We start from the raw sequence: 12920 nt of genomic DNA on the forward strand, positions 1-12920 counted from the left end.
ATTTTGTTGGCTTCTCCCTCCGCCAAAGGAGTGGGTCTTTTTTTTTTTTTTTTTTTTTAGATCAATATATGATTTGTCAAGAACTCTGACATTTAAAATTTTTAATTTGGAAAGAAATTATGCCTGATTTATTCATTACCACTTTCTAGCATCTCACAAAGAAGAGGGTATTTGAAAGAGGGGTGTGTGTGTGTGTTTTCTCCACACTATTCTTTTGAAGAAAGGGTAGATGTAACATTTAGGAAGCTTATAACATTATTTGCTTAAATATGTACTTTTCTAAATTCCATGATACTTTTTTCCATTTTATGAGAAGGGCAGTAAAGTCATCTGTCAGGAACTATTTATTTAGTTTCTCATTATAGGTAATACCATGCTAAGTGCTGTCAAAGGAGAACCACATTAGAACCTTCTAAAGCCCAGAGTGATATTTTGAAAAATCTGAACTTCAAATATAAATAAGTTCAAAATATCTTTCTGTAATGATTAGAAACAAAGTAAATTTAACCTACTTCATTTATTCATTCTTAATTCCTACTGTCATCTCTTAAAGGTTTTTAGGTTATTTGTTATAACAAACATTACTGATTTGTAATTAGTACATTAATTATCTATATTCATTCATTAGCTAATTTATTCTGCAAACATTTATTTTCTCCATATGTAAATAGGTGTCTCTGAAATGCTTGAGAAGTTATTCTCCTAAGTGTTTTAATATATCCACATTATAATCCTGTTTATACAGTCGAGCTTTATTATTTATGAAATAAGGGTTTGCCAAGTAAACATAAACTTCAGCACCACTCTTGCACTGCATATCACAAATTCTGACTTCTTGAGGGTTCACAGTATGTTAATGGCTTCTATCCTCTAGGGTTTTACTATCATATGATCCACTAATGTGTGTGTTGACTTTAGCTAATGAAGCTCTTCAGTTTTAGGATAGTGATCTCTCCCTTGAATGATATTATCTCCATCTTAAAAGTTGATTTAGGATCAGCTTCTGGAGTGAGGAGAACAATAAGAGAGGTTAAGGGTTGGCCTCTAGCCCTTAGAATCTGAGGTTCTTTGGGGCTTGGTGTCTAAGAGGATATTGGCAGCCTCTTCAACATGATTTGCAGCTTTCAGCCTTCTTGCAGCTCTCTGGGAGATGTGCTAAGGCTGATCCTTGCCTCTGTTGTCAGTTTTTCCAGAGGCTTTTAAGCAGGAGGATCTGACTGAGACTCTGCCTTCTCACATTCTCTTTGTCATTAAGAGAGTTGCGTGTGTGTAGTTTTAGTATTTTGGCCATATTGATTATTAATCTACTATTTTTTCCTGTTATCTCTTATTCAGTATCAGAATGCATCCTAAAGTTTTACAGTGCTCATGTATAAATCTGTAGACAAATTATTTTATTGCAAGTTGGATACTCTGGAATAATCCTTCATGAACATTTAGGAACATTTCTAAAGATTTAAAAAATTATTATTTTATTTTAAACTATACCCAGTATGCTTTCAGCCAAGCAAACTGTGTCTAGTCCCATGTACTCAATAGGAGCTACAAATCTTAGGCTAGATACTGCATGACCTTAGTTAGTGGGCATGTAGCTTACATAGGGTACGACCTGTACATTTCCTGTTAGTAACTCAGCTCTTTGGGTTGTATTCTTAACTGTTGTGAGTTGCCAGACAGAATGCTTACGTTCACTGAGTCCCTAAAATGCTCTAGTATGTCATCTGCTTCCAGTGTCACATAGAACATGGTTCTAATAATAAATTTTAAAGCATGTGTTTATTGTAGGATTTCTTACCTCCTATTTTTTTTTAATCTTGGATGTACCTCAAGTCACAACAAACATAGCTACATTTTAGCCGTCCACATAATTCAAGCCACCAGGCAGAGTTACACAGTACAAACAGATATTTTCTGTGAAAATGGAGGTTAAAGTGAGTATAACTTTATAAATATAAAATGAACAAACTAAAAGAAGGCAGATGCTTCAGAAGTTTGGAGTTGAGTCCAATCACGTATATATTAATTCAATTAATTTTAGTAGTAATGATGTATTTCTCGATTACTTCTCTGCAGTAAAGCTTGTACTGCCCAATCTATACGTTCTTAAACACATTTTAAGCTAATCTTGGCCTGCTTGGTATTAAAATACAATTCAACTGCTAGTGGACCCACTTTGAGAGTTTATTATAAATTCTGGGTAAGAAGAATTCTTTGGAAATCTGTAGTCCCATTGGAATTTTATTTTCACCTTGAGGCAGTTAGGAGAGAGGGGAAGATTTAAGTCAGCCATGTGTTCTTAGAGTGACTCTTGGGAGCTCTGGAATTTTGTTGCCAAGCCCCAGGATGCACTTTCTCTCATTAGAGTTTTAAAGGCTTGATTAAAACAGGTGACGAAATATAAACTGTTGTTAAGCCCTAGTCTTTGATTCCTATCCGCCTGCTCTCTATGCTCCACATTTTCTCTGCCCTTGATTTGCTCCTGCAGAAACCCCTTTTGGAACGACCTCCCTTCAATCCCTGTTCATTCTCCAGAGCTCAGTGATTGCCAGGGCGATTCCACAGACTCTGTGGACCATTCAAGCCTGTACTGGATTCTTTCCTCCTAGAAATCCTATTGCACTTGTTGATCATGTCATTCATAGGGGCAGTTTCACTGGAATTACCATTATCCTGGTATTTACATGTTTTGCATGAGTGCCTTGTTGGCACAACTGTTGGCAATGTCTATTAAAGGCAGACCATTTTGTATCGATTGGAATACCTGCCAGTAATGGACACAATCAATGACTTGTTCAGTAAACAAACTTTTAGCAAACAGGTTCATTTATACTTCTTTGTCTGCTTTTAGCATGTCTTTCAATTGTTCCGTCTTTGCTCCTCACTCCATTCTGCCAGGGATGGGATCTGGGACCAGGGAAACCCCAAATCCACACATGCTGAGGATGTCTCATGCTCTAGGCACAATGCCAGCCTCACTCCTCACCTCCATCACTTCCTCACCTCCTCATCTTCAGAATGATCAGCTATGCTAGGATTTTTTCCCTGTTTCCTAGTCTAGGAAACTGAGGCACATGGCTCACAGATGGCAGAGAGAATTCAACCTGAAAAGCTAGTTATCTTTCCAGATTCGCTCAGTCTAATACTGTGCTACCTCACAGATTTATTCAAGAGCCCTAAAAATAAATGTAAAAAATCTGAGCAGATACAATCCATTGAATAAAGGACAGTACTTACATACACAAAATTCTTAATTTATACTGTATTGGCAAAATTCAAAAAGGTTTGTTGACTTACAAAGTAATACCTTAAAGTATAACCCTCCATGAGCATATTTTAAACGATTGATAAAGTAGTAGTAAACATCTATTGGAAAGCATAATATGCAAACCACACTTGGCATTCATACGTAAAACCTGAGTATGAATCTTGAAAACAAATTTATCTTTTATTTCTTATTTATAAATTCCATTTATATGTTTACCCTAATGGAAGCATTGTGTATGCCAAATAATTACAAGTATTATGGCTTTTAATCTATCCTAATATTAACAGTACTGTAGAATAATGATCTTTGGTATTCGTAAAGCTTTTTTATCTTAGTTTATTTAACTATGGTGGTTTTCAAGAGCCTCTACAGTGTGAATAAAGCACCATGTTTGGTGCTGAGTGACATGAATCACATGTTCTGTTTCCTCCAAAGTACCTATAGACTAGGAGGGAGACAGATACACTGATGACTTATGCAAAGGAGTGAACGAAACAGGTTGGAGAGTATGATTAGGGGAAGCGGTAACTAATGATTATAGTCTGAGTATCTCAAATTTTCAAATTTGAATATCAGTATGGTTTTATATCCTACCCCAGTGTATGGTGGGTATTAGAATCTTAAAGTAAAGAAGAGACTTCTGCCCAGTCTTGGCCAGAGGCAGGGAAAATATATGATTCCATTCAAAGAGAGATGACATATGTGAAAGGCATTCCCAGTATTTGTTATCTTATTCCTCAGCACCCATAACCCAGGGAACTGGAGTAAACTTCCCGATTGGAGAAATCCCAAGCCAACCGTATTATCATGACATGAACTCGGGGGTCAATCTTCAGAGGTCGCTGTCTTCTCCACCAAGCAGGTAACTAAAAGAGCAGCTGCTCATGTTCTTATATATGTAGATAGGTATGTAGTAGGTAGATATGCTGATAGTAGGTAGGTATTAAAGTGAGAGGGAAGATAAAAATTTGCTGCTTAGACACAGATTTTTAGTCTTTCCAAGTTAAATTTAGTTTGATATTTGCAAATTAAATGTACTTATTGTTTAAAGCACTTTTAAAAATCTTTTACAGGATGACAAAGGAGCTATGAAAATACATTAATATGGTTTTTTTATACTGTCATATGAAATATTATAATTCTACAAATTAACTAATTCTCTCAATGAATTTTAAAATAATGTTGCCTTATGCCAGCTCCGTAGCATAATAGTAATGTACTGCTAAAGAGAAGCTGGATCCCACAAGGCAACCAGCATCCTAACCCTTGATTAGGTCAGTGTGAAACACTCTGGGTACACATACAAGTGTCTAAGACCCAATAGGCTGGCGGTTTGAAGGAAAAAGATGGTGGCATGACCTGACCCTTAAGAAGGTGCTCCATTCTCTCTCTTTCTCTCACCATAATCTTATGTGCATAACACGTATCTCTCATGAAAATCAATCAATCAGATATAAGTGATATTACCACATTGGTGATCTCTTGTGTTTAACTGATAGGTTCCTTGTAACTTTGACCCAAATCCCATATCCAAGCTTGGGATACTTAAATATAAAACTTAAAATGTGTCATTTGCATAACCTTAGAATTAAAGGGCTTAGTCTAGGTCACAATTTGCCAAATTCCTCAATTAGGTGATATTTTTTTGATTGATTTAGTAATAGTGAACTCTCAGTTACCAATGAAAATAATACCTTCTCTGAAATTTGATTTTATGTCTCTGCTGGGGAGAAGCTAGAGTGTGGTCTCTTTGCTTCTTGTTGACATTTGCATTTTCTCTCTTGACCTTCTAGTTGTAACTTTTAGTCAAGATGAATACATAACAGAATTGTATTGTTTTTGTTTTGAGTTGGATCTTCAACATATGAAGATTCATTCCCAGAGCATTAAATATGCCTATGATCAAATACAAGAGCATACATGAATTCTAGAGCAAAACATATATTTAAAAAGTCAACTTTTAAAAAATAAAGACTATCTGGTGAAACATTTTCCTAAGCTATTCTCAGTAATGACAGCTAATTGCATTTGAATTGTTTATGAGACTATGCATGTTTATATGTTTATAAACTAATGATAATTTTGTATTGTTTATGGTTAGAGTGTATTTTAATTTGTGCAGATTGAGTTTATCAGCACTGAAATAGTCTGACATGTTGGTGTCTTTAAGATGAATTCCTTTCTCTAAATTTAAAATGTGAACAGTAATTTTTTCTGCAGGATTAGTATGTTGTCAATATAGATCTACCCTCATAGCCACTCGGTATTAGTTACTACGTCTTTGGGAATAAACAAGCTTTCAAAAATATTTCTCTATTACTTCCTTATGAAAATAATTTCCTTCTAACTTTAAATTTTCTGTCCATATTTACTATGCACTCACAGAAGGGAGAATTAAATTAAAAGCAAAGTTAAAAATGTTAAGTTCTAACTTTGAGTACCTTAGGAAGAAACTAAAAAGGTATATTATTCATTCTTATCATGGTCTGACATGATAAAAAACTGCCATTTTTATTTTTTTATTTTTTTGGAGAGGTTTTTGCTATAGGGAGTGTGCACTTGCCAGACAGACAGAGAGAGACAGAGAGACAGAATGCAAGAAATTACCCCCCCAGGGTGGATGGCCATGCCGCAATCCCTTTCCCTCCATTCTCTCGCAATTTTGGGCACGCACGCACACGCGCCCAGAGTGAGTTTAAGCCACCAGGTCCAGGACTCGAACCACGGTCGACTACGTGGGAGTCCAGCGACATAGCCATTATGCTAACTGCTGGTCCCAGAAACTGCCATTTTCTATGTCATGTTAATTCTCCGGGAGTTCTGAGTCAATATTAATCTCAAGGATATCTACAAATACACCCAGGAGTGCACATACTCCACAGGCTTGTGAACATGGTACAGGGGCCAGGACACAGTCTTGGAAGTCAGAAATCCTTGTTGATTGCTCCTTTCATCTTGCCGTGGACAGTTTTCTGGATTTCACCATTTTTTTTTTTCCATTTATGGAAAGTGGAGGGGAGCGCAGTTTGCTTATGTGATCATTTCTGAGGTAAATTCTAACTCTGAAATCCTGTGACTTTATGTTTATTACCACTGTGTTAAATTAATTCAGAAGGTATTTTTCATTAGTGTTTACCAACCTAGGTGTGGATAAGAATTCTTTAAAATTCAAGAAAAATGTCCATTTTCATAACTTAATAGGGTATTAGTAGGATATATCAAAGCAATATGTGAAGCAATATAGCCTATACCATAGTTTTTTATTCTTTAGATATTCACATATACTTGAGATAAGCCATGTTTTCTGATTACAATGTATTATCTAAAAAATATTCTGTTTAGTCTGAATTTGGAAATAGTCTTTTTCTTTGTGATTGATTTAAGAATAAGGTGCCAATCACTGTTTTTTTAAGAAAAACGTGAAGAACACATGAAATAGTTTATAATGAGTAAAGTGCTATAACATTGTTATTATTAATTATAGGATTACTACAAATAATTACTTTTTAATAAGTATGTTCTAAATGCCAGTCATTTATCTGAGAGCTTTATACTTAATAACTAATTTAATCCTCTCCAAAATCCCACTTTGAAGTAGATTTTATTATTTCCATTTTACAGATGATTAAACTGAGTTTTAAAAGGTTAAGGAACTTACTATATCTCTATCTATCTATCTATCTATCTATAGTTCTAATCCCATTAATCCCATAACTATGTATATTTTGTATATATATAATTTTTTTTGCTATAGGGCATGTGCATGTGCCGGAGAGAGACAGAGAGAGGGAAAGTAAAAAATCACCCCTCAGGGGGATTGGCCACACTGCAATCCCTTCTCCCCCATTTTCCTGGCATGATTCTCGAGCTGCCAGTCTGAGACTTGAACCATGGTTAGCCATGGAGGAGTAGAGCACCTTAACCAGCATGCCACCTGTTTGTTCCCAAAGGAGCTTACTATTAAGAACTAATAAACAACCTAGTCAAGATGTGACACTAGGCATGTCTGATTCCAAAACTCTTGCTCCACTCTACTCTATACCGTATTCTGGTTTAATATGGAAGGATAACATGTAAATGGCAAGTGGTATAGAAATGAATGTTATTCATATTGATAATAATATGATAAAAGTTAAGTGCAACCTTAATAACACAAGGTAATATTAGTAGATAAAATGCATTAACAGTTTATCATTGAAATTTCTTTTGAAACATATTCACTGTATATATATATTCATCAGTATATATAAGATGGTATAATAAATAGTTTATTCAGCTACAAGTGTCTGCTTTTGTGGTTAATGTTTTAAATACCATTATTTCAAAATGATTCTGAGATATTATTATTTGTTCTTACAGAACTTTCTACAGTAGGAATTTTCTCAAATCATCTACTTTTAAGTGCTACACATATTTCCCAGAAATCCTATTAATATAACCACTGTCATATTTTAACAGCAAAAGACCCAAAACCATTTCAATAGATGAAAACATGGAACCAAGTCCTACAGGAGACTTTTACCCCTCTCCGAATTCACCAGCTGCTGGAAGTCGAACATGGCACGAACGAGATCAAGGTGGGTAACGGGGGGAGGCCTTGAGAGACCGCAGAGGAAAGGTTGGCTGCCGGAAGCCGCCGGCAGTTGGCTCATTTCATATTTCATTTCATCAGAGCTTTATAATGAAACCAATATTGATCATGTTTTCTTCATGAATTGGTTTTAAATTATTATAAGATAATTTACTAGTCAAGTGTCAAAGTTTAGTTACAAAAAAAAAAAAAAGAGAAAAGAATCCCATTTTTACATGCTTTATTGAAATTTTTTTCCCAGACTAAATGGTCTTTTAGAGCTCACAGTGATTTATGTGACTGCTTGTTGTCTAGACAGTTGGTTGGATTGCAGCAGAACCACAAGTTCCGATTCAATTAGATCAGTTTGCTCCTCTCTCTGGGGCATTTCAAGGAGCCAAACTTTAAGCAGTTTGCAGGTACCAGGTACTGAAAGTTCCCATTTAAAGGGAGCCATAATTCCTTTTGGAGGTAGGGAGAACATTAAAAAAAAAAAAAAAAAAAAGAAAAGAAAGTGTAATGTGAGAAATTTATGTCTGAGTCTATTTAGGTAAATAACTTTCTAGATAAAACCATGACCGAATTCTAGGGTAGCTTTGAGGGAAAATATAACTTTAAGAAATAGGTTTTATTTGGTTTTCCAGTTTCAGAACTAGCTCTTTTTCTTTCTGTTAGATTTAATATATCCCATTGTATATACCCATGCCTTTCTTGTAATTAGGAGATTATTAACCATGAAAATAGAAAAAATAGTTAACTGCAATTTTTGTTGATATTGTGTGTATGTGACAAATAAGATTTTATATTAGCACTATAAAAATGTGCTTGAAATTATCTTTAAATTTTTTTTAAAGTTGTTTATTTCATTTTTCCATGAGAGATAGAAAGAGAGAGAAGAGGAAGGCATCTTCGAAAGGGTTCTCATGCCATGATCTATCCATACCCTTAGCCATCCATACTCAAGTGCTGGTGAGGTTGGATGCACTTGAAACTTATAGGGAGATCTCAGGATGTGAACCCTACACCTTCCCATAAGGCCTCACCATGGTGGAGCCTGTGGGCTAATGCTGTGCCACAAAGCTAGTCTGCAATATTTTTTTCTTTTTAATTGTGAAAGAATAAAAGCTTTTAATCAATGGTTCTCAGCCCAGACTTGGCCGTGTGTACATGGAGGCTGGGGAACTGTTTATAGTTCTTGGCAGGACTCCTTTTGTGCTGCTCAGAATTTTTCTACAAGTGCATAGGGTTTAAAGAATAGGTGAAGAATCTTCAGGAGAAACTGGCCATTGAGTCAAGTATATCTCCTTTAGCCTGATGAGATTATAGCTAGTAGAGAAATAAGGGGGCAGAGGGTGAGGTGGGGAACAGAGACAAAGCACAGCCCTGCGTTGGGGTGGGGAAGTAAGTCGAAGAGGGGCGGCGTGTGGCATGTGGGCGGCACTGTGTATGCGGAGGGAAGTAATGGGAGATGACGGCCATTTCATGTAGGCATTTAAAGATCATCTGGAGAGCTGGCTCTGAGAAACTTCCCTCCCAATCCTTTCTTCAGGCAGTAAACAAAGTCATATTTATAAAAGACAAATGACTTCATAACTCCCCTGCTTCAAATCCTTCAGTAACTTCCCACTCCTCTCAAGAGAAAATGAGAATCTTATCTGACCAAACTGGCTGGCCTCTGATTACCTCTTCCATGGGCTCCTTTCTGCTTCTCCTTTCTTGTACTCAAGCCCAGTGTTTTGTTTAGGTTTGGGCATGTAATGCCCAGGACCTTTCAAAGCCATGCCCCCTGCAATACTCTTCTTCTAACTCCACATCTGAAAAATTCTTTGTCATCTCTCAGGGTCCAGCTGAAACTGAAGAATTTCAATCTAAACTATGTCTTCCTGTTTTTCTCTCTCGACACCCAGTGTTATTTCTTCATTGTACTCAGAATATGTCATTCTGCATTTATTTATGGGATTAATCGTCTAAATCAGACTACGCTGCGAGGGCAGGGACCTTATCTGTTTGGCTACTGTTGTAATCAGCACCTAGCACCACACTTGGTGCATAGTAGGGACGAAATAAATTTGCTAGATTAATGAACCACTGAGGGGCAGAGTAAAGGCCAGAAATAGCAGAGACTTCTATTAGAGTCACAGAAGTGAGATTAAAAACAAAACCCTCAACCTTTTATATTTTATTGCTTGTTTTACTGACATTGTCAGTTTATTCCAAACAAAGCCACATTTTCCTTGTCAGACAATTATTCTGAAAAAGAGTCTAATGGTAATAATAATAATAACATTGTGAATGTGTGGGAATGGATATCTTACTCAAAAGTGTAGGTGTTCTTTATTATAGAGAGTGTCATTTTGTTAGAATTGATTCCTCTTTCAGCCTATTGAATAAAGCCAATCTCAAATCATATTATAAAACATTTTTGAAAAGTAGAAGCGAAACTGTCATTCTTTCTCTTTGTAAAAATCATTGTATTGTCTTGGTGATTTTCTTTTGTCATTATGACTAGAATTATTGCAGAAGTCTGTGAAGGCATATTATGTTAAGAGTAAAGAAGAATATTCCATTCTCAAGTGTGCGTAGGAAAAAACCCCAAAACTCTGTAACTTTAATTCGGAAGACCCTGTAGACTTTGTAATGTGCACAATAAACCATTGTGGAAGAAGATTTCAACTACCACGAAAAAATAAGGGCAACACAGTGCTACCTTTAGAAGTTCGCTAAACCCAATGTAGCCCTTTTGTTCTTAGAAAATTGCTTTTTAAAAAATTTGTTAAATAAAATATCTCATGGTTGTTCTTGCCCATCTCTAAATGTTCTTTAGACACTCTTGCCTGTCCTGAAAGGAGCTGTCTATAACTCCTACCGAGTACCACTGCAATACCTCTCATGGCTTTCACATGGCTCATACTTACTTCTCTTGCAAAGCCCTGCACTAATTGGTACTCAATAATTATTTATTGGTTGATTAAAATATGCATGTTTATAATTGACAGAAATGCTTAAAATTTGCTATATTTCTGAAGTATACCTTATTGTTAGTGTTAACTTTGCATTAGCTTAAAATTTACTGTATTTCTGGAATGTACCTTATTGTTAGTGTTAACTTTGCATTAAAATCTATTCTTGCCATAGCCCCTAGCAAAACTGATTTTTGAAATATGAGGAAAAAAGATAACTAAATTATGGGCAACACATGAACTTTCCTTTACAAGATGAAACATCAAACAGAATCACTGAGATTTATCCCAATTAGGCAAAAACAAAGGATATAATATGACCAGTTATTATACCTATCGAACTTTAAAAGAAATTAGGCGAAGTGTTAATACAAAATCTAAGTTTATGTAGGTGTTCATGTAATTTTTAATAATGGAAAAGTATTTTTATTTTAGCATGTTACAAATGTAATAATATGACTCTGTGCCTTTTCTTTGAAAACATAGAGTTACAATCTGGGGGCCAAGAGGTGGTGTAGTTGGTTAGGGTGCTAGACTACCACATGACTGACCACAGTTTGAGACCTGGACCTGGGGCGTGAAATTCATGCCAGCCACGTGTGCATTTGTGCCCAAAATTCTGAGAGGAGAGAGGAGGAGAAGGGATTGTGACGTGGCCATCCCCTAGGTGGAGGGTTGGATGATTTCTCACTTCTCGCTCTCTCTCTGTCTCTCCAGCAAGCACAAGCACCCTATTGCAAAAATCTCTTAAGAAAAAAAAAAATAAATAAACAAACAACTTACCATTTCCTGATCATAAAAGAGTTGTAACTTATAATTTGCAAATATAAACATGAATATTTTAAAACTAAATGTTATTTAATATTGTTAGACATTTGATAGGGGATTATATAATTTGTTTAAATGTCTTCTGATGAATAGTAATACAAATTAAGTTTGTCACCATATACATTGTGGAATTTTTTTAACTTCATATTCGTTTACACATAGAAAAGGAAAATTAAAAATATTATTGGACCACTAGCAAAGAGCTATAGAGTAAGTGTTAAATTCTTTTTGTAAGTTTCAGAACATTTCTCTTTGCTAATTTCTTCCTAAAGCCTCTGGTATTGAGCTTCTAATTGGCTCTTTCTATTAAAAACTTTCTTTCCTGCACATTGTTTTCCATCATTTAAAGTTTTAGTTATTAGATGAATAGAACAAGATCAATTTATCAATATGCAGGTAGAAAATTTCTTTTATTTTGGAGCCAGCAGGTAGCATGGTGGTTAAGGGCACTGGACTCCCACATGGCTGACTGCTGTTTTGAGTTCTGGACTTGGCAGTTTGCTTTCTCATCTTCTCTCTTGCTCTCTCTCTGTCACTCTCTGTTCAAATTAAAACACAAATAAATAAATAAATAAATAAATAAATAAAGTTAAATAAAATAACTATTTAAAAAAGAAAATTTCTTTTATTCCACTACTTCACAAAAAGTTTCATTGTGATCTTCCTTAAATTTTTTTGTAGTCAATTCAGAGATTCTTATTTGATGTATGTTTTTTGAGCTCACGAGAGCAATCCTTTGTAACTTCTCGTACAGAAGGAAAAATAAGAGACAGGTTTTGTTTTTTCCACTAATTCAAATTACTTTCAAGGGACTAAATCTAGTTTGATTTCCAATGTCCAGGAATTAGTGGACTAATACATTGTATGCTTGACTATTTAAAAACATATTTTTTAAATTTGCCAGAGGGAATGTGAACTCACCAGAGAGAGAGAAAGAGAGAGAGAGAGAGAACAAAAGCACCTCCTGATGGGATGTGGTCATACCACAATCCCTTCGCCTCCATTTCTATATTCTGTTGGGATTGGAGTATGCATGTACACATGCCTGGCATAGCTTCCAAGCCACTGAGGCTGAGATTGACACCATGGTCAACCATGTTGGATCTGGTTCCTTAGCTACTATGCCATGGGGCCATCCCAAACAATTCTTCATCAAGTTCACTTTGCCACTGCCATTCTAATAATCATTGATTAATCTAAATCTAAAAAAGTCCCCAGGGAGTATGAGGGCTAGAGAGGAATAATGCCTGTTTAGTATCATGAGCTCACTCTAGAAATAAATGACCGTAAATAAGAA

The 12920-nt window shown here is 35.5% G+C and overlaps 1 protein-coding gene across 5 annotated transcripts in view; it reads left to right on the forward strand.

Moving 5' to 3' along the window:
* NFIB (nuclear factor I B) overlaps positions 1-12920 on the forward strand; it is a 269326-nt gene that overhangs the window by 192114 nt on the left and 64292 nt on the right. For all 5 annotated transcript variants that reach the window (XM_006163839.3, XM_006163840.3, XM_006163842.3 and 2 more), the window contains exons 5-6: positions 4007-4127; positions 7724-7842. In XM_006163839.3, the coding sequence (XP_006163901.1) occupies positions 4007-4127; positions 7724-7842 (240 nt within the window). The remainder of the gene's footprint in view (positions 1-4006; positions 4128-7723; positions 7843-12920) is intronic.

This window comes from Tupaia chinensis, unplaced genomic scaffold (assembly GCF_000334495.1).
Source record: "Tupaia chinensis unplaced genomic scaffold, TupChi_1.0 Scaffold143247_2, whole genome shotgun sequence".
Taxonomy (NCBI): domain Eukaryota; kingdom Metazoa; phylum Chordata; class Mammalia; order Scandentia; family Tupaiidae; genus Tupaia; species Tupaia belangeri.